This window comes from Cetorhinus maximus, chromosome 1, assembly GCF_964194155.1.
Source record: "Cetorhinus maximus chromosome 1, sCetMax3.hap1.1, whole genome shotgun sequence".
Lineage (NCBI taxonomy): Eukaryota > Metazoa > Chordata > Chondrichthyes > Lamniformes > Cetorhinidae > Cetorhinus > Cetorhinus maximus.
Genome location: NC_135879.1, coordinates 55,875,773 through 55,899,434, shown reverse-complemented (window position 1 = coordinate 55,899,434; position 23,662 = coordinate 55,875,773). Strand labels below are relative to the sequence as shown.

General features: G+C 41.5%; 1 protein-coding gene across 5 annotated transcripts in view; it reads right to left on the bottom strand.

The window, feature by feature from the left end:
- hhip (hedgehog interacting protein) overlaps nt 1–23,662 on the bottom strand; it is a 236,923-nt gene that overhangs the window by 68,229 nt on the left and 145,032 nt on the right. For all 5 annotated transcript variants that reach the window (XM_078540822.1, XM_078540831.1, XM_078540851.1 and 2 more), the window contains exons 10-11: nt 22,701–22,843; nt 18,354–18,435 (exon numbers count right to left, since the gene is read on the bottom strand). In XM_078540822.1, coding sequence (XP_078396948.1) covers nt 18,354–18,435; nt 22,701–22,843 — 225 coding nt within the window. The remainder of the gene's footprint in view (nt 1–18,353; nt 18,436–22,700; nt 22,844–23,662) is intronic.

The window sequence follows — 23,662 nt, the reverse complement described above, 5'->3', positions numbered from 1 at the left end:
CACATAGCCCCAGGACTGCCTTTACATTCTGTTCCAAACAATGTAGTCCACACTGCCCCAGGAGAGCCTTTAAACTCTGGCCTCGACCAATGTGGTCCGCAAAGCCCCAAGACTGACTCACACTTCTCCCCTTTCTTCCTTTAAACCTCAGTCATGTCTCTGTCCACCCCTTCCCTCCCAGACTTCAGTCGCCCCCGCTACACCGTCGTATCTCTGTCCACCCCTTCCCTCCCATCCTCCAGTTACCCCCCCACCCCCCCACCCCCCCGCCCCGCCACCCCCACCACCCAAGTCATGTGTCTGTCCACAGAGACAGTCTCCTTCCCTCCTGGGCTCTAGTCACCACTGCCACCCCACCTCCCCCCCCTCATCAAGTGTGTGCCTTCCACCTCTTCCTTTCCCTCTGTCCAGTCAATGCCCCCAGTCATGCGTCTGCCTCCCACCCCTTTCCTTCCTGCTGGTCTTACTTGATGGTGAGCAGCCTTGGCATCGAATTGAAGCAGCTGCAAGATATGGCAGCAGTGCAGTAAAAGTTAGGTGAATGCTGCATGTATAAACCTCGAAGTTGCAAGTGAAGTGAAGGTCGCCAGTGCACGCCACTTATATCGGGTTGTGAATCAGACCGGTCTAATTATCTGCTGGCAGGGCAATTAGATTTGGAGTGAGAACATGATTCAGGTGAGCTGGGTTTTTAATGAGCTTTCATGAGGTGCAAAGGGATGCAAATGTGGTTCCCGACATGGAGCAGCGGGAAATGCAACCTGCCATGAAAGTTGGGAGAGAGAAATTCCAACTTATTTACTCACCAGCAGATAACTGACTTTTGCAATCACGTAAAATTATTGTGCCCTTGCCCACCATGATTCCTGCCACTGGCAGGACAGGAAAATTCCGCCCGCTGTGTGACACATTGTTTATTATTTCTCTTTTTGCAAAGAGGTTCTATAGCTGGTGAATCAAGGTGAGATCTGATTACATTTTTTTAGCTTGTTGTAAAACAATACAACTTAATTATTTGTACATGGTCTTGTCTCACTAACTGTTTGGGTCCACTTTCTGAAAGATTGGAGAAACACAAGGCTATGGGTACAATATCCTCTTCAGATCACATGGGACTGTTATTGTTACACTTCCAGGTCATGCAATTTTAAAATTAGATACTGGTCAGTATGGACACATTCCTTGAACCATTTACTGGAGTGACCAACACTATTGTGCCTGAGGATACCTAAGACAGACCCAGAATTTGGCACAACGTCCTCCTACAACAATCTAATTTCTAATTAGCGCCGAATTAACACACCTTTGTAGTATAAGCTTATACCCACAAGAAATTGGATTTACACTGCCCAGACTAATTTTACATAAGACCCTTATAAACCAGCAAGCAAACGTTCATCTGATCAATCTAGGCTGGATTAGAACATAGGAGGTGAAAGTTTAATGTCTAACCCACTGTGCCACCCAGTCTGTGCACCCCATCAACTCTGTAGTCCATTTGTACTCATTTCAACAACTGTGGGAGTCAAATTAATCAATAAATATTTATTGAGAAAATATTGAGCCAATGCCCAAGAGCAGTAGAGGAAAATCATTGTAAGTAATTTGAAGAATTACACTAACATTAATTTTGTTTAGATAAGGCAGTGGAAAAGATTTTTCTTTTATAAAAATAACTGGGTTTTTTTTCTCTTTTGGATTTCTGTACCAAAAGGAAATTAAAATAGTAATGCATTAATGCACTATTTCTGGTGTCAGAACATTGTGATTGAAACAAACAGGAGATTAATACTGTACTGGTATCTCCTGGCCCACAGCCTTTAACAGCTATGACATTTTTGAAAAACGATACCCAGTCTGCTCTGCATTGATGATAATAGCTCAGAGGTCAGCATAACTACTAAACAGTTTGTATTACTGTCAGGGTGGCCATGAAAACAACACCTGTTGCACAAACACTTGAACAAACAGCTGGGTCAACAGTCACTGTGGGAATTTATCAACGTAACATCTATCGCAGGGGAGGGCAAGGAGAATTTACTACCGTTCTCCAAAGTTAGTTTAAGTGTTTGGAAAGTTAAAATGCACACAAATTATTATTAAAGCTCTTAAGGGAATGGTTTCTGCGTGTGGCTGGGTAATTGAGATAAGCAATCTATGGCAATGTTATGCTCACTGGCCAAATTAAACATAACATAGTGCTAATTTTAGTATGTCATTCCGTACAAAGAATGATGTTAATTCATGAAGAAGAGTGAATAGCCAAACATTATATAAAACTTAAAATATGCTTTTAAAACAGTAATGACAAAAGAGTATATTTAAGTAATAGTTTAAAGGCAGACACTATTGGAAGTACTCCAAGCAGCCGTCCACTGGGAAAAACGACTGAGTAAACTGCCAAAATACAGGAGCCACTTTTATTCAGCCAATGCAGCACATTATGTTCATCACATCACCCCATAACCCATTATAGTCAGCCGGTGTAATGTGAGGTCCCAGTGTAACCTTCAAGATATTTCAGTTCAAGACCACCCTGCTAGTTTGGGCAACATGAACACAAAACCAAGGTCAGGCAAACCAGTCCCTTGAAATCAGATACAAATACTGTAATAGTCACAATGTGCAAACTAACTCACACAGTCCAAGAAACTCAATCACTTAATCTAATGTGGAAAGATTTGTCAAGTTATTGGACATGATAGCAACACTAACAAAATGTCTAGCTAGCTGCAACTGAATCTGAAATGATTTACATAATAATTGTTCCTTTGGGTCGAAGGAAATGTAGACTTCTTGATTACTGAGGCTAGATGAGTGGTTTACTTATGCCATCTAACAATGAACGAACAACAGTACCTTGTACCTACATAGGGCTTTTAATATAGCAAAATATCCCAAGGAGGTACAGGAGCATTACACTTGACATTAAATCAAATAAGCAGATAATGGGGCAGGTGACTGAAAGCTCGGTCAAAGAGATAGGTTTTAAGGGGCGTCTTAAAGGAGGAAAAAATGGTAGGGAGATTTTTGGAGGATATTTGAAGAGTTAAGGCCCTAGGCATCTGAAGGCGTGGCCATCAATAATGGGGTGAAGGAAATTGGGGATGCAAAAGAAGTCAGATTGGAGGGACACAGAAATCTTGGAGAGTTGTAGGGCTAGTAGAAATTTCAGAGATAGGATGGGGCGAGCCAAGGAGGGATTTGAAAACAAGAATGAGAATTTTAAATTGAGCTGTTGCCAGGCCGGGAGCCAATGTAGGTCTGCACGTACAGCGGTGACGGGTGAATGGATTGGTGCAAATCAGGATACAGGCAACAGAGTTATGGGTGAGCTCAAGTTTACCTGGGCAGGATTTTGCATTATAACTCCTTATGAACCAAAGAAAATGAATTAAAAATGGCTTTGTTTCACAAGGTTATATTTTGTTCAGATTTCTCCAGCTGATAACTATTAAACACTGCTTATTATTTTGCTATGGTTTCTTCATTCTTTTGAAAATATGCAAATTCTGCATTAGAACAGCATATGATATATAGTATTCATTAATTATGATTGCCCCATGAGCATAGAAACCACATAAAGCCCTTCTTTGAGTTTAATTCTCTCTTATACCATTTTCAATGCTCTTATTAGTGTGCTGACATAAATTCCTACCGGAGGTACTTTAAATGGAAACGCTAACTATATTATCTTAAATGAAACTTTCATTTAAGCTTACATTTATATACCACTTTTCACGATCGCAGGACTTCCCAAGCACTTCGCAGCCAATGCAGTACTACTGAAGTGTAGTCACTGCTGTAATGTGAAAAACATGGTAACTAGAAGTGCCGAGTAGATGAAGTATCTCAGTTTCTTCTGGAGGTCCCCAGCATTATAAATACCAGTCTTCAGACAATTTGATTCACTCAACAGGAGATCAAGAAACAGTTTAGCACACAGAATACAGCAAAGGCTATGGACCCTGACAATTTCCTCACTGTAATGCTGAAGAGTTGTGTTCCGGAACTAGCTGCACACCTAACCAAGTTGTTCCAGTACAGCTACAACACTGATTTTTACCCTACAGTGTAGAAAATTTTTTGGTTTGTTCTGTCCACAAAAAGCAGGACAAATCTAAACTGGCCAATTACCACCCTGTCAGTCTACTCTCAATAAACAGCAAAGTGATGGAAGGTGTCATCGACAGTGCTACAAAGAGGTACTTGTCCACTAATAACCTGCCTTGCTCAGTTTGGGTTCCGCCAGAGCCATTCAGCTCCAGATTTATTGCAGCTGTGGTCCAAACATGGACAAATGAGCTGAAATCCAGAAGTCAGATGAAAGTGGTTGCCTTTGACATCAAGGTACCATTTGACCAAGTGTGGCATCAAGGAGCTCTAACAAGATTGAAGTCAATAGGAATCAGGGAGCTTTTGTTAATGCATGAAGTAAGTTGCACAGAGACCAGCTCAAATGAATACAGCTTCTACAGAGTACTTGAGAATTTGGTGAGTGAAGAGAGGCTGCTGTTCTCTTCTTTTACAAGACAAGGAGAGGTCTGAGAAAGGGAACGAGAGTCAGCGAGACTTGAGAGCTGTGACCTGGGAGCATTAATTAGGTGTACAGGCGGGTGATTGGTTGGTGGGTTTTTACAGTTTTTTTTCTCTAAACTAGGGCAGTAGTTTAAACTAGGACCGAGAGGATAATAGTATTGTATTAAATTTATGGCTAAACTAGTATTATTATAAACTTTAACTACAAATAATCATTGGGTGATATTTCAAAACTCAAAACCCTAATTAATTAAATTGAATAAAATAGAGGTGACAGGGCAGGATTTATGTTGCAGCTGTAGCTGTAGGAACTGGTGAACATCAGTGTGATCCACAGCAACCCCATCTGCAGTAAATGTCTGCAGCTTGCAGAACTTCAGCTTGGAGTTAATGAGCTGGAGTCTGAGTTTCAGACACTGCGATGCATCAGGGAGGGAGAAAGTTACCTGGACACTTTTTTCCAGAAGGCTCATAGGTTAAGTGCTACAAATTTAGTCCAAGGTCAGGGAGAGGAGGGTGTGACTATGAGAGAGGCAGGTATGGGGGTCCAGGAGGTAGCACTGGAGGAGCTTCAGCCCTTACCCTTGTCCAACAAGTACAAGGTTCTTGAAGCCTGTGTGGACGGCAGCGAATACTACACGGAGGATGAGCAAACTGACTAGAACACTGTGATACATAGAAACGGTACAGAAAGCCATTTAGCACATCGTGACAATGTTGGTACTGCTAAGGAGCAATTCATGCACATGGCACCATTAAAGATGGGAGAGTGAAAAGGAATATTGCTGTAGTAGCAGACAGTATAGTTAGGGGGTATATAATTTTTTCTGCAACTGAGAGCATAAGTCTCACAGGCTATGGAGGGGATTGTTGACAATACTATCAAGCAGCACTCACTTCAGCAATAACCCGCTCACTGTTGCTCAGCTTGGGTTCTGTCAGGGCCACTCAGCTCCTGACCTCATTACAGCCTTAGTCCAAACATGGGAAAAAGAGCTGAACTCAAGAGGTGAGGCGGGAGTGACTTCCCTTGACATCAAGGCAGCATTTGACTGTGTGGCTTCAAGGAGCCCTTTCAAAACTAAAGTCAATGAGAATCAGAGGAAAACTCGCCACTGGTTGAAGTCATACCTAGCACAAACAAAGATGGTTGTGATTGTTTGAGGTCAAGCATCTCAGTCCCAGGACATCACTGCAAGATAAAAGCAAAATACTACGGATACTGGAAATTTGAAACAAATACAGAAAATGCTGGAAAAAATCAACAGGTCTGACAGCATCTGTGGAGAGAGAGAGAGACAGAGATAATGTTTCGAGCCCGTATGACTCTTCTTCAGAGCTACAGAAAAGTAGAAATGTGATTAATTTTATACCGTTTAAGGTGGATGGAGCAGGTGAAGCTGGATAGAAGGCCAGCGATAGGTGGGGGCAAAGGAGAGATTGACAAAGATGTCATGAACAAAAGAACAAAGGGAGTATTAATGGTAGTGGTAAGGGCTAAAAAAGGTGCTGATAGTGGCAAAGTTAAGAAAACAGAATGTGACAATAGCAGGACAAGGGTAAGCACTCTGAAAAGAACAACATGAACAAGTAACAGATGACCCTTGGGGGGGAGGGGTGTTTGTGGTTGGGGTGGGGGGAGGGTGGTGGTAGGGAAAAAGGATGAAAATGGGCTTAAAAGGGGGATAAAACAATGAATAAATGAATAAAAATCAAAAATGAATTTTGAAAAAGGGATAAAAAAGGGATGAAGAGAGTTCATGGTCTGAAGTTGTTGAACACAATGTTACGTACGGAAGGCTGTAAAGTGACCAAAAGATCAGGTGCTGTTCCTTCAGCTTGTTTTGGGCTTCACTGGAACATTGCAGCAGGTCAAGGATGGACATGTGGGCATGATAGCAGGATGGTGTATTGAAATGGCAAGCGACAGGAAGGTGTTCAGCAAAGTGGTCACCCCGTCTGCGCAGGAGGTCAAAAATGGGGTATTTGCCGATGATTTCACAATGTTCAGCGCCATTCATGACTACTTAAATACCGAAGCAGCCGCATTCATATGCAGCAAGACCTGGACGACATCCAGGCTTGGGCTGATAAATGGCAAGTAACATTTGTGCCGCACAAGTGGAGGTAATGACCATCTCCAACAAGAGAGAATCTAACCATCTTCCCTTGACACTCAATGGCATTATCATCCCTGAATTCCCCACTAACAACATCCTCTCCACTTGCCTGGATGAGTCCAACAACACTCAAGAAGCTCGACACCATCCAGGACAAAGCAGCCCACTTGACTGGCACCCCATCCATCACCCCCAACATCCACTCCCTCCACAACCGATGCACAGTGGCAGCAGTGTGTTCTATCTACAAGATGCACTGCAGCAACTCACCAAGGTTCCTTTGACAGCATCTTCCAAACCCACAACCTCTACTGCCTAGAAGGACAAAGGCAGCAGGTGCATGGGAACACCACCATCTGCAAGTTCCCTCCAAGCCACACACCATCTTGACTTGGAATTAAATCACTGTTCCTTCACTGTCACTGGGTCAAAATCCTGGAACTCACTCCCTAACAGCACTGTGGGTGAACCTACACTACAGGACTGCAGCGGTTCAAGAAGATATCTGACTACCACCTTCTCAAGGCCAATTAAGGATGGGCAATAAAAATGCTGGCCTTATGCTGAAAGAATAAAAAAAATGTAGTCTGCCCAGTGTCAAGGTTAAGGGCATCTCTTCGAGCTGGAGAGGGCACTTGGGGTGGGAGGGGAAAGATCCAGCTGTTGTGGGCCAAGTGAGTACCAACAACATATATAGGACTAAAAAAGAGGTGTTGTTCAGGAAAGGTGAAAAGAGGCTCAAGAGGCCGAAAAGCCTACTCCTGTTCCTATTTATTCAGGTCTTATGTTCTGAACCATTCCATTGGCTAGCACAAAGGAACATGGTTGTGGGTGTTGGAGGCTTATTACCTCAGTCCCAGAACATCGTTCCAGAGTCCCTCAGTGTTGTGTTCTAGGCCCAATCATCTTCAGCTGCTTCATCAATGACCTTCTCTCTATCATAAGGTCAGAGTGGAGATGCTCATTGATGCTTGCAGTGTTTAGCTTAATCTGCAACTTCTCCAATAATAAAGCCATCTGTGCCCCCATGCAGTAGGTCCTGGACAACACTCAGGCTTGGGCTGATAAGTGGCATGTAACAATTATGCCACACAGATGCCAGGTAATGACCATCTCCAACAAGGGAGAATCTAACCACCTCTCTTTGACCATGCACGGCATTACTATCACTGAATCCGTCATCATCAACATACTGGAGGCCATCATTAACCATAGACTTAACTGGTTCAACCATATAATACAGTGGCTCCAAGAGCGGAACAGAGACTCAGAATTCTGCGATAACTGACTTCCCAAAGCCTGTTCACCATCTACAAGGTACAAGTCAGGAGTGTGATGGAATACTCCCCACTTGCCTGGATAAGTGTAACTCCAAGAACACTCAAGAAGCTTGACACCATCAGGACAAAGTAGTCAGCTTGATTGGCAACCTATCTATCACATTATACATTCATCCCTTCGCCACCAGTGCGCCATGGCTGCATAGTGTACTATCCAGGAAATGTAATGTAGTAACTTGCCACAAATTCTTGCTACTGGTTATAACCTTGGTCCATTTTTGCTTGCTACCAACCTGCTCTCAATTTCTAGTTTCTCCCCATCAGAAACAAAATCTCTTGCAGTCATTATTATTTTCAAAGTGCAATAGAACACAGGATTATCAGAAAGAAGCCACAAGTTGAAAATAAAACCGATAGTTAGTGATTGCACTCTTAAGTATGTCACCATTAATGAGGATCATGTCAGGCAGCAGAAAGCTGAGAGTAGAATACGTAGTGAGGAACTGTGAATTGTGTGCATGACTGACAGTGAAAATTATAGGCCAGATCATTGGTTAATAAACAATCACACAGAAGAAAGCAATATTTGGAAGAGCAACCAGAAGTAAACTGGTATCACAAAATACATGATAACATAGGAACAGAACAAGGTAATTCAGCCCCTTGAGCCTATTCCACTATTCAATTAGCTCATTGTTGATCTGTACCTGAACTCCAATAACCATATTTCATCCATATCTCCTGATACTCCTACCTATCAAAAATTTGTTAATCTCAGTCTTGTAACTTCCAAAAGGCTGTGGACGCTAGGAAAATTGAAAGAGAGAATACCATCTTTTGTGTGAAAAAGGACTGAGTGATCTAGCTCTAATTTTAAGCCACCAGATGAAAAAGCTTCTGTACGTTTACCCCACCAAATCTTTTTTTATTATTTTAAACACTCCAATTACATCACTCCTCAACCTTATAAACACAAGGAAGGCCCTCACACTGAGCTCCAGCTACTACAGTTTTGTCCACTCACTTAGCCTATCTATATCCCTTTGTAATATCCTTCTCCCATATTCACAACCTACAGTGTCCCCTAATTAAGTGCCATTTTCAAAAGTTGATACGTAACTTTTTGTTTCTTTATCGAAATCACTGTATAGAGACAAATTGCGGCCCCTATACAGATCACTGGGGAACATCAGTTGTCACATTTTGCCAGAGTATTCCACACCAGTGTTCTCTATCTCCAAATCAACTGCCAACCCTTTACAGAACAAAACGCAACTTTATAAGAAAAGACTTGAGTTTGCCGGGGGGGGGGGGGGGGGGGGGTGGATGTGGGTGGTGGAATTGAATAAGGCCCAAAAATAGGGACAGCAAAAGCAATAGCTGAAGCATTTGCAGCCATCTTCAGCCAAGAGTGCCAAGCGAATGATCCATTTGGGCCTCTTTCTGAGGTCCCCAACATCAGCCAATTTGATTCATTCCACATGATATCAAGAAAAAGCTGAAGGCACTGGATACAGCAAAGGCTATGGGCCCTAGCAACATCACCATAGTAATACTGAAGACTTGAGTTCCAGAATTAGCCATGCACTTAGCCAAGATGTTCTAATACAGCTACAACACTGCCATCTACCCGCCAATGTAGAAAATGGCCCAGTTATGTCCTGTCCATAAAAAGCCAGACAAATTCAATCTGCCCAATCACTGGCCCCTCAGCCTACTCTCAATCATCAACAAAGTGATGGAAGGTGTTGTTGAGAGTGCTATCAAACTGCTCATCTACCCGCTCACTGATGTTCAGTTTGGGTTCCACCGGGATCACACAGCTCCATAGCTCATTAACAGCCTTGGTCAAACATGGACAAAAGAGCTGAAGCCAAGAGGTGAGGCGAGAGCCACTGTCCATGACATCAAGGCATTACCATCTCCAATGAGAGAGAACACAGCCACATCACCCTGACATTCAACGGCATTACCATTGCTGAATCCCCACTATCAACATCCCTGGAGGTTATCATTGATCAGAAACTGAACTGGACCAGCCATATAAATACTGTGGCTACAAGAGCAGATCAGAGGCTGAGAATTCTGTGAAGAGTAACTCACCTCCTGACTCCCCAAAGCTTATCCATCATCTACAAGGCATAAATCAGGAGTGTGTTGGAATACTCTCCTCTTGCCTGGATGAGCAGCTCCAACCACACTTGACACTACCTAAGACAAACCAGTCTGCTTGATTGGCACCTCATCCACCACCTTAACTATTCACTCCCTCCACCATCGATGCACAGTGGCATCAATGCGTACCATATACAAGATGTACTGCAGCAACTCATCAAGCTTCCTTGAACAGCACCTTCCAAATCCATGACTTCTGCTACCCAAGAGGACAGGGTCAGCAGACTCATGGAAACACCACCACCTATAAGTTCCCCTCCAAGTCACACACAATGCTGATTTGAAACTATTCCACTGTTCCTTCCCACTCACTGGGTCAAAATCCTGGAACTCCTTTTCTAACAACACTGGGTGTACCTACAGCAAATGGACTGTAATGTTTCATCACCACCTTGTCAAGGACAATCAAGGACGGGCAATAAATGCTGAGGTATGGCTCTGAATAGTTGAGGTATGACTCTGAATTTAGATGCAGCACTCATAAAGCCACATGATGATATCCTACAACATGGGGATGCCGATTATCTTGGCATAGGAAGCCATGGGAACACTTTGCTTGCTTCTGCCTGGCCAGAGAGAATGATGTAATGTACTCCCCTCTACTGACATAAAGAGCATTGGTCACCTTCTTTATACTGCAGTGGATGGCAAATTGGTAAACATTAGAGATATCACCTGTTCCATCCTGGAAGGATCCCAACGCAAAGAAGTTTATGGCCACAGTCACTTTCACCGCCACTGACAACACCATCTTTGCCCTGCTTTGAAGTTGCAGGTCTACCTCCAAGAGATGGCATATTTCAGTGTACACCTCCTTTGTCAAGTGGAATTGTTGCACACTTTACTCCTTAATAGGGTTAAGGTATGAGAAATGCTTCCTGAAGACCGTAGGTGGATAAGGTCTCCTGCTGAGACCCTTTCTCCCCTCCTCTCTCTGTAAGCACCTCTAAGTTGCCCGTGCTCAATCTCCCGATCATGCTGCAGGCCAAGAGGATTGGTAACTACTGCACCATGACTGGGAGCAAGTAGTCTGACCAGAACCCTTTAAGTCAGAACGAAGGGTTTAATTACCTGCAGCAGTATTCCCTGTAGACTTCAACAACGTAAAACAGCAGAAGAAGGGAAGAGCTAGTAGAAACCAGTCAGCAATTAAGCTGAAGCAATTGATGATTCCTTTAAATAACGCTGGTGGGGCAGTGGAAATGTGTGGGGGGGGGGGGGGGGTGCGGTGATGTGTGGTCTCCTTCCTGCTGTGCAAGTTAACAGAGGACTGGCATGGTGAGCTCAGAAATGGCAGTACTGGCATAAAGTCAACATTACACACTGTCTAACATCACAATCTGCCTGCTCTACAGCTTCCAGCCCATGCTCCTAACACCAGCGCTATGCCTCACCAAAATGACATACTGTGCAGGCTGCACCAGAAGTGCGCACGCACAACACAGAGAACATTCTACAACAAAATGGCAACCGTAGAGCCGAAAATGCGGATGCAATGAAGTCATGTTTTGTGGCCTATTAAAATTACCCCAAAATCCAATAACTGACGGAAGCTGCTTTGTTACTCTTGGCTAGATTTGCTTATATTGCATATATGCAATGTTTCTGTGAGAAACTCCCAAATGAATGTTGACAGACTTGGAGTGACTTAGGGTATTTAAAGAATGTTCAAACCAAGAACAATTTCATTGAATCTGTAAAAATTGACATAAAATACCCCCAAGTAGAGTTGGAACTTCTAGTTCATTACAGATGTCTCCACTGATGATTTTAACTGATGTTAGTAGCTGTGCCCTAAGGCTGCATAAATCACAGGATTTGGGTTTACAGTTTTTAACTGTCCAAGGACTCCTACCAGCTCCAGACTACAACTGCTTTTATACTATCCTCCTTTTAAGTTAGATTTTGTGAGGCAGTTGATGGTGATTATGGTTTTAAATTTATTTTCCGTAGCTTGGTGATGGACACAGGCTCAGGGGCTAACAGTCTACTAGTGGGTTGTGGAAGTAGGATTCAGCAGCATGAAATTTGGGAGTTGCTCACCAATGCCAAACCTACGGGGCTGTATTTAGTTCTGGGGTCAGGACCCTGATGTCAGGTACATTTCCGGGTCCTGACCACCTGTTGCCTGGGCACTTGATGTCCCATGCTATTTTTAACGAGCACGCCAATTATTGGCCAGGGTGTGCACTTCAATTAAGGGGTGGGCTCCTGAGGCTGGAGGGCCAATAGGAGGCCCTCTAGCATTGAAATATTGTCAGCCCCACCGTCAGAGGTGGGAGTTGCCCATGTGGGTAGGGGAAAGAGAGGGTGCCTCAAGATGGAGGCATTCACTGAAGTACTTTTGAAAGTTTTTAACATCAAGAAGGCCACAGCTACTGAGTTATCTTTGTGGATGGCCAGTGGCCACACCTATGGCTGGATGATAATGGCAGGCATGGGGGGAGGTGTTCCCTCACTAACTTGAATGCTGCACCACCCCACCATTCCAAATCCCGGTCTGTTGCAGGGAGGTCACCTCCATCTCTTGCCTGTGTTTGGCCTCAGTGAAGGGCCTGTACACTGACTGAAAAATTCCAGTCAGTGTGTGGAAAGTGGCCTTAATAGGCTATTTAACTGACCTAATGGACTACTTGCTGCTTGGGCGCAGGTAGCTGTCACCTCTCGGATCCTCCTTGAATGAAAGTGGCCTGGCAGTGGGAAATTGTGACGCCTTACACCTCCGGTTCCACCTTGGTGGCCATTTGAAAATCCGACCCCAGGAATCAAAATTAAAAGAATGATATAACAATAGCTCAAGAGTAGTAATATTGTTAAGAGTTAAACACAGGAACAAGTAGCGTTCAAATATTTTTAATAAAGATAATGCCACAACTGATAGGTTTGTATATTGTTATGATCTTGAGGGAGACCATTAACTTTTAAAAGGAAATTCAAGCTCCTACTGATTCACTGAACAAATTATGCCAGAAGACTTCCTGTTTTAAACTAAAGGTTTTACTGTACAAGAATTAAACAAAGCAAATACCTCTAACTTAACACCAGACTTTGCAAATCTTCATTATGTAAACATGAAAATCTCAACAGACGACTCTGTGTTCATTTCACCCAAGAGTTCCCCTGCACATTACAGGGTTTTGAGGGCTCCTTCACTTCTCCTGAGTCCAAACCCAAGGTGTGCCACAGCTCTTAGGAATTCACTTTAATTCTCCTCAGTTTCCCAAACTGGCACTTAGACTGCCAGAGCTTTCTCTCCGTGTGAGGGCTCCACTGTCCATTGCTTCTACTGGCTTTACCAGGCAGGTCTGACAATTTCAATTCCTCATGAACTAGGACTTTTTATTCCGAGCATAGGTCCCACTCACAATTCCTGCTTAGTGGCTAAAGATCAGGAACATTCTGGATTCCTGATGGCCTCTATGCTCCTTGTTTTGGATGATGGCAGATACACCACTGCCGTCTCACAGTCTTCCAAGCTTAATACTGTTTCTGTGAGAAGACACACACATAAACCCAAAATGAAAGATTGCCTCCCTGCAATCTAATCCCAAGGCAACATCATACCTGGGATATCCCAGAAAGAGATTCAAATCAATCATCCACAATTCCCAAACTTGTTCTTTGATCTGAAAAGTATATGGATTCTTTAAGAACTTCCCTTGTTTATCCTTTGCTCTCAAACCTTTCTTTGATCTGGGACCCAACTGTGGATCTCTTGTATTCAGAAAGGGGTCACCCATTGTTTAATGTATTCACATTTCTCACTCTGACCTTATTAAATAGGCTACTTTTTGAATTGCAATTACTTTAGTCTTTGTTTACTATCCACTCACCCAGGTTTTTTCCCCACTTATCTTACGTTTAAACATTCCATTCTCAAATAGAAGTTATATTCCTAAAATATATGAATCATGAAATTACATATTCATAGCAATATGTAGAAGTGTAAAGGTATCACTACAATGACTGTTAAGACAGCCAGTAATTTACATATTTATACTGTTGCCTGCTCTTTACAATTCCATGGGGAGATAGTGGCATAGTGGTAATGCTCTGGGGACCTGGGTTCGAATCCAACCAAGGCAGATGTATTTGTATTCAATAAATATCTGGAATTAATAGTCTAATGATGATCACAAAACCCCTCACTAATGCCCTTTAGAGTAGGGAAGGAAGGAAATCTGGTCTGGCCTACATGTGGCTTCAGACCCACAGCAATGTGGTTACCTCTTAAATGCCCTCTATACAAGGGCAATTAGGGGAAGTCCTGATCTGTAGACCTGCCTGGGAGGTTGCAAATTGCAATGGGCAATTCCCCTGCTTCCTGGGACCCTGTGTAAATGGTACTGAACTGGGTAATTAATTACCCAGGGAAATGTTTGACAGATTAAAACCTAGTCTAACAACTGACCACAACAATCAAGCAATCCCTCCTGGTCCCCTGACTACCTCTCTGGCCACTTGACATACCCCCTCATCTGAACCACCTGACAACCCCAGGCCACCCTGCTCCACCAGACCCTACTATCCCTCCTAACCATTCAATTATCCCCCAGATGCAACTATCCACCCCTGACCCAGAAACCCTCCTAGTCACTGGACCAACTTGGCCTGAGCCAACCACCTGACTTACTCCTCAACCTGACCTGACTACACCCCAACCTGAATACCAGCCTATCCACTTATCCCTTGACCCAGCCTGAACTGACTATCCACCTACTTTAACTAGCATTAAGACTGGACTATTAAACCTACCATATGGCATTCATGTCATATAAATGGGGCATATTCTGACAGAGTTCCCCAGGGAATGTGCTTCTGTGAAAGCTGGGATTGAAGACTCCAGAAGAAATGAGCAGCAGTGTCAAATCAGGAGAATTTTTGAGCGCAGCAGCAACCTGACTATCATTGCCGCTGCTTGGGAGATCTGGGCCATAGTCCATACCTGGACATGTGGCTTCATCTTCCTCACTGGCTTTTTTTGCAGCTAACAGGCTACCCCATTTCATCCTTTTACCTCGGGATACTCCATAGCCAGCTGTTGAATGAATGAGGATTCCACTAAGGCCACAGTTCTGAGTATGCCTAACAGCTTTCCATCACAACCAATGCAATAGTCTATTCATGTGATGTATGCTTTCCAGTTTCAGATTATTTTGTTTAAATAATAATTTAATACAAATGAATAATGAATTTCAAATAATAAATTAATAATTTAAATAATACTTGCCCTTCTTGAGAAAATTTTTGACCTGGTGCCTTTTGACTTACATCAAGCAGAATACCATAAAGTTACAGCGATGAGTGGGGTGGCTGGATGACAAAAGATTGAGTGAAGCTACATGATTGCCACAGCAGTCATGCAGCTCCAACACGTTTTCTTTGTTGCATCAATATCACAAAAAGCTCATTGGCAGTTATTAAGCAAGAGAACTACAATTATAGCTGAATGCTCAATCTCTGCTGAATCTAAGCTACATAGAACTGCACAATAGTTGCTCTTATGAGTTAATTGAAACTGAAGTGTGCAACCCTTAAAGAGTTGCTGCTCCAATTAAAAGTTTGTGACTTGCACTATTCGAACAATTTGGGAAAAAAGGAAACTTTGATCAAATTTTTGGAGGATGTGAAATTATTATTTTCTGCTCCAAATATGAAGAGCTTATGCATGAAATTAATACAGAGAGTTCATCATATTAATAATAGCTTAAATAGTGACTTCAAATAGTTGAAGTTTTGAATATAAAAAAGTCAAATAAATGACTTAGATATGTGATCACAGTCTCTCTCTGCCTCATGATCATTACTCTGAAAACCATCTTCATCAACATCTGGGCTGAGACAGTTATACATATACTTACCACCCAGCTGTAAATGCTGCATTTTCCAAAGTACTTTGCGATTAACACTAGAAGTACATTAAAATGTGCAATCAGGGGCTCAATCTTCCTCTGGGCTAGGGAAAACTGGACCTGTGCACTTTAGCAGCAAACTCAGCCCATGTGTGCCTTTTCACACCAGGGTTGGGTTCGCAGCACAGTTTGTGAGCCATGCTGGAGTGCACAAGGAGAGTGGGTGTGGAGGTGGGCCGGTTAGAAGGCCTGCCTCAATTCTCCAACACAGTGTCCCAACTCCTGACACTGTTTATAGACCCCCTAAACCTCATCCCTCACTGCCCTCACCCCCCACACCAGCCCAGGGCCCCTCAGATCACCCATGCCAACCCATGTGACCATTATGTCCCGATCTATCCTCTATGTTCCTCAGAATACCTATGCCACCTATATGCCCCCATGTAACCTCCATAGTCACTTACCTTGTAAGCACTATATAAACTCCTCAGATTCCATGCAATATTAATGGAAAATATTTTACATTCCTTGGGAAAAAAAACTCTCATCATCTAATAAAAGCCACCATTTCATTGATACTGAGAAAAAGATGCATTCGTCCATGTGAAACAAAACCTTGTAAAATCTTGTTGTTTTTGTCAACAAACCAGAAATCACAAAGGGACAATTTGTTATTACATCTTCTTGAAACTGTCATTCATTCTCAGATGAATGGAATACATACTATTAGCACTTGAAACTCAGCCAAGCATTGATAATGAGCACAGCTGTCCAAACAATGGTCCACACTCTGAGAAGGAAATAACAGAAGGTGCTCATTTCAAGTTCAAAGCAGAATGCCTGTTAATCAATGTAAGGGAGTAGGTGGTTAGTATTTTTAAAGTGTCAGAGCCAGTTTTTTTTATATCAGCCAGAGCCATTTAAATCACGGTAGAATAGATGACAGCACAGGCTGACAAGGAATTTTATAACATTTTTCATCGCATTATGATGCATTCTCCATTGGAAAAGCACTGTAATGAATGTGAACAAATACACAAGGCTGGTCAATGTAAGAGTGAACTTAGTTTAAAGGACAGAACCCTACGATGAATCATTGCATTAAAAATACATCTACATTATAATATAACACTTAATAAGGTCATTTTAAGGTCAAAACACATTACAATTTATTGTCAGAATGTTCCAGGCTCCTCAGCAGGTGTTCCACTTTCTTTACAAACTCTCAAACCTGGCATGCTACTAATGGGCTTCCAAAGCCCCGCACCACCAGACAAAAATGAAAGAAATCTGATTTTCATCCCCCATTTAAAAGGGAATTCAATCTCAGTGGGGGTGCATGTGCATTTTATACACCAGGCATTCCTGACCCGCAAAAAGGCCAGAGGAATATGGTGCAGGGTTGGGAATGCAGACGAAAATTGGATTTCCTCCAAAAAAAGAACTAAATGTGGCTATTCACCCAGGTGAAAATTCGGCCCCTATGTTTATTAAAATTTTTCAAGTTCACAACTTTAGTCACCAGCACCAAAGTACAAGGCTAACACCAATGAAAGTTATGTCCTATATTGGTAGCAACAGTGAAAAACTGAGACCACAGACAACCCCCATTAGTAGACCAATGGTCTCAAAAAAGCATTAAAGATGAAAGTGGACAAAAGTCAACAAAAAAACCATAAAGTTCTGACAATAAACTTAGCCAATCTGAGCAGATAGTTGTATAACATTTTAAACTACTCAACATGGGAGACAGGACTTCCTCATGTTGTTGAATATGCAATAGATTATACATCCTAGAGTAAATGTCCAAAATAACCTTGGCATTTGGACTGCTATTTTCCGTGATGATATAAGTCAGTAAAAATTATTGACAATCTGATTATACCTTCATTGTTTTATGGATTCATGAGAGTAACCAGTGCAACTGACATTCAGTTCTGCTTTAATGTTAAAGAAAGCACAATCAATTGTAATATTGTAAAGTATAGATTGAACAACGATGCTACCAAAAATAGAGACTCATTTTAATCCTTCTTGTAGCTTCTGCAGTTATGTGGTTTGAATGGAGATGCATAAAATATTTTTCTTTAAAGATTTAAAAATGTTTTTCAATCATCAAAGGCTTGCTGTACAATTCTGAGGTTTTACTACTTTGTTTCAGGTACAATGACATCTGCTTTACCTGTGCCTAATGTTTAATGGTTAACAAAATACAGATGTGAGATGATCTTTTTCCCCTCATAACTGAACAGCTTGATGGTGCTGTCTGCATTGTTTTTATTCATTCTTTATATCAGCTGTCAAGCAGATATAATGACAACTGATTGATACCATGTGGTGCATAAACTGAACACTACGTGTTCCATGAACACAAGCCAGAGCTGTACCTTTTTGGGTCAATCAGTTTGTAGAGCTTCCCACTGTGCACTTGTGTCACACTCTTACTGCTTGCCAAAATGTAGACCTCGCCTGCAAACACCAAATTGGAAAGTTTTCAAACATTGCCCCAAGCAATCTAAATATTATTATAAATATATTGTCTATAACCATTAAGAAAATATTTAAAACAAATTGCATGATTAATGTATTGTCTATACCAATTCAGAAAATATTTAAAATAAATTACATGATTATGAATGTTCCCTTCCCTCAAATGTCAACTTACATTTCTGTAAACCAAAATGTCAAATGTCCTATTAGAAGTTAACAAATATAGTAATTGTTGAAAAAAAGAGAAATGTCTAAGTTTTTCATCTTGCACTCATCAGGACACTTGCAAGAATACCAATATAAGGGGAAGACAACAAATTATACTGTATGTGAAGAAAGTGTTGATTGGTTGGCAAGTGACGTTGCCATGGAGCATGCGCCACTGATGGTGACTGACAGTTAACTGCCAACCATTGTTTGAAATTTAAACCAGGCAGCTTGACCCTGATTGGTCAAGGCAGTGCCCTGAGGAATGAGTCAGCAAATGGCTGTCACTTATTTTGCTTAGCTGAAACAGGCACAATGTATGTACATGTTCTTTCTGTAGGAACATAGGAACAGAATTAGACTATTTAGCTCCTTAAGCCTGTTCCATCATTATATGAGATCATGAATGAACTGCGATGTAACTTCATATAGCTGTCCTTTCCCCATATCTCTTAATACCTTTGGATAACAAAAATCTATCAATCTCAGTTTTAAAATTTACAATTAACCTAGCATCAATCACTGTTTCTAGAACAGAGTCCAAACTTCTACCATAATTTGTGTTTGGAAGTGTGTCGTAGGGTGGAATTTAATGGAGCCACCAGGAACCGAAACCTTGGCTTCCTGAAAGCAAGTTAAATTTAAGGGATTAAGTCAGTGGTGTTTCAGCAGTGGGTTGGGACTCACAGTGCCCAATGGTGGGAACTTCTTGCCACCGTCAGTAGTGGCAAGGGCGAAGAGCGGAGGTAGGGTGGGGAATGATGAGGGGGCGTTCCCAGGAGTTAATTGGAGTGTAGGAGTAATGGGGATCCCAGCAGATGATTGGATTGCAGGATGTGGGTGGGAGTGGTTGGAGGGGGGTGTCCCAGTAAATGATATAGAACTATGAGGGGGTGAATTATAGTGGTAAAAGATTTGGAGCTGCAAAGAAGGATGAAGGCTTAGCTTCTAGACGTTATCCTTCCAAACCTGCAAATTTTGTCCCCTATGCTCCCTGCCTGCTAAGCCTGCATTCTTGTCCTGGGGGCTTCTTTATGGCCCACCTGGAGCAGCTCTGCAATCACCTGATGGTGGATTTGGTCACTTGCTGCCTGCCCCACTGAGATATTACTTGTGCCCCAGGTGGCTGCTGCCACCCTTTAAAATGAGCACTCAATGCCATGTGCAACAGTTGCTGACTCATAAGCAGAAGTGACACACGCTTACGCTTTCGATTTTGGGGTTCACTGATTAAATTCTGCCCCTAATTTCTCTCCTGAAAGATCTGGCTCTAACTTTTAGACTATGCCCCTTGGTCCTAGGCTTCCCAACCAGCAAAAATAGTTTCTCTCGATCAATCCCATTTGTTCCTGTGAATAACTTTCTAAATTCCAACTCTAGTTTGTGTAATATCTCCTAAATTAACCCTTGGAGTCCAGATACAATTATTTTATAAAAGCAAAATACTGTAGATGCTGGAAATCTGAAACAAAAACAAAAATTGCTGGAAAAACTCAGCAGGTCTGACAACATCTGTGGAGAGAAAGAGTTAACATTTCAAGTCCAGATGACTCTTCTTCAGAACTTAACTTCAGAAGTACAATTATTTTATTTTTGTTTGATATTAAAGTCTGCTTCCAGACAGGTTGTTTTAAAGATAATTTAATTTGTTTTGACTTCATTTATATAAATGTTACCACATATCCACAAACCCCTGTGTAGTTAAGGGTAATTAGGTACATAGGGTAAGACCTCTTAGAAGGTTCTGCAAGGAGGAAGAGAGCAAAGTGAAAGGAAAAGTGTTATGTTCTTACAAAGATTCTGCTTATTATTAAATGTTATGATGTCTACAGTCAGAAAATCCTGTTATCTGGTACTCATTACATGAATGTTAATTCTTAGAAATAAAACATTGCATGCCCATAAGTATTGTGTGAGGTCACTGTGCTAAAGAATATCACATTCTCAGCTGCTTCAATAGGAGTAATCTGTGGAATTGCAACACAGTGGCCAATTATTTTCAGTAGATACAGATGCGATGAATCACCACCTCATAAAACTTTTAAAAACCTGCCAAGCACTGACAAGCTCCATTAATATTTGATCTTGTTCCAGAATAGATATACTTGCAATACTATCTCACTGTACCTTCGGACAATATGTGGAAATTAACAAAGGCTCCAAAAATACAATAAACCTACTCCATGATGATATGCTTGCAATGCATAAACAAAGTGTGCTGCAGGAATGGTCATGTCACAGATAGGGACAGGATTTTCTGCTCAAGCCCCTTACCTCAGCTGGTTTGCTACAGATTGGAGCTTTTAAATAACTGAGTCAGGCTTCTCAGCCTCTACACGGGAATCCAATAGGGGCCATGGAGAATGGTTACAACAGTGTCTGTGACCTCCTAATGTTTAGCATAGTAGGAGTCATGGTGCTAGTTGAAATAATTCTTCTTTGACATTGTTCATATATCATACACCTTGCAACCATACAGTTTTAAATTTCATTTTAAAACCACTCTCTCCACCAGTCTAGGCTATGCTTCATTCAAAGAATACCTTGTCCTCAGTGGCACTGGGGTGCAAGTGATCGAAATCATATCATTTGACGTTTATTTCTCATTTGCATGGTATTTAAATGTCTTCCCATACTTTGATGGATGTTTTCTACATCATCCCTCATTTTCAACTGCTGGTGACAGAAGTAATGGGGCAAGCAGGGAGCAGGACCTGACAACCTTTATGGCAAATTCTATATTTTGTAAATTATTTTAACTATGCACTGCAGTTCACTAGCAAAGAGCACTGATAGGCTTTCCGATGTTTATCTAAGAGAACCTTAAACGATCTTCTTTAATTGGGACTCCAGAGAGAAAGGGATCTCCCCTCCTCTGGGAGCAATTCACAGCAATGAATCAAGGATCATTGGCAATGGTGGCTTGGGGCACTGTAGGTCTGTTTGATTAAGAGATGTGATTACTGTGCCTATCATAGAAAGATCAACTCGGTTTCAATCTTTCATTTGAAGCCTGTTATCTTTGAGCTAAGTTGATTCCAAAGTGACTTTGTCCATCTTCCTCCCAGCACCCCCCACAAAAATAACTTGCATTCATAAAGCTTCTAGCTCCTTCAACATAGTAAAACATCTCAAGGTGCATCACAGAAGCAGTATTAGACAAAATTTGACAGTGAGCAACAATAAGCTGATATTAGGGCAGGTGACCTAAGCTTGGTCAAAGAGGCAGGTTTTGAGTATCTTAAAGGAGGAGAGCGCGATGGAGAGCTGAAGAGGATTACAGAAGGGATTCCCGAGCCTACAGATGAGGCAGCTGAAGGCCAGACCACAAATGGTGGGGAAAATAAGATCAGAGATGCTCAAGTGGCCAGAAATAGAGAAGTGCAGTGATCTCAGAGGGTTGTAGGATTGGAGGAGGTAGAGGTAGGGCTGGATGAGGCCATGGAGGAATTATTTTAAACTTGCAGCAGTGCTGGACCAGGAACCAAAGTAGGTCAGCAGACAAAAACAAAGAAGTAATGGTTGAACAGGAATTGGTATGAGTTTGGATAAGGGCAGCAGATACAGTCACTCATCAGCTGCATGTATTAAATAAATTATGCTCTAAGATAATTTCCTTGGAACTATGACATTATTTTTCAAATCTAAAGTAAAATTACAGGGGCCTCAAATGTATATTATATAGAGCATGCTGCATAGTGGGAAGTAAATTTACAAAGTTGCAATTTAACGATTGAGCTCATCACATGTCATCAACGATATGAGCCATTAGTTATGTGAACCTCTTGCTGCTTCAGATGCTCCTTTTCAGGTGCTGGATTTTGGATCATGATGCAGAACTTCACAAGATAACAGCTTTTTGATGGTGAATTGTAGTGGATTTAACTATTTTTCATACGATTTGCAACAATTACAAAAGAAAATTAATTTGTCTGATTTATAATCTAGAAATTGTGTTTGTCCAATTAAATATGTCTCTGGTAAATATGAACAGATACTCTAACAGCAACAATCGTTCCAAACATTAGGTTGATTACCTAATTCATCTTCTCCAAATCCCAAAACCGTTCCTGAGATATGACCACTAAGAGAATTTTTGCAAGTGGTGCTGCTGCCAAGGCACAAGGTTCGTTCCTGCCACAGTTTGTTCAAAGGGTTTTGTTGAAGGCTCATCAGTTGCCTGAAATTATGCAAAAGATTGATCATTATCCATACACTGTACAAATACTTTGATTTATAGCTCCTCCTAATCATAACTAGGTTTTTGAAATGAATTATTTAGGATTTTCTGAAATATCTTATAACATTTAAGATATTCAAGCTAATTTACCTACTGGCACCAGGGATTTTGAGGGTTGCTAAAACACTGCTGCAGTAAAATAACACTAGTTAAGTATTAAAATTTTAATCATAGCTAGAACATACACTGGTTACACATGTTAATATCTACATAAATTGCAGGAATCCAAACCCCTGTCAAATCCCAAAGCCTCACTTGAACAATGAAGACATGAACCACAAATATGAATCCTAATCAAAGAATCACTATAAATTGGCTAGCACAATGCTAATTCATTTTTGGGTTCGATTTTACATTAAATGTCATCTCTTTTGGCTATGACTTCAGCTACAATTTTAAATATCAATGCAAATACAATATATCATCTTCTGAAGTTCAAATCATGATGTGCATTGCCATAGTAATCAAAAAATATATTTAAAAATGTATCTTTAATTACAAGAGTAAACACAACAATTTAAAACAGATGCATTCAATTGTATCTTAATTTCACCGGTGCACAGCAGCACTTAAAGGCCGTTACAATCTGTTTTGTCTAACTGCCAACTGCATTAGAACATGGTTGCAAAGACTGCTGAAGATCGTGAGAACTTTATGCCAATTTCAGTTTCACAGGTGTTCTTACCTACACAATATTGGTTAAAGCCATCAAAAAGCCAGCTCTTGGGTGGTAAGTTTTTCTAACACATTCAGAACAGC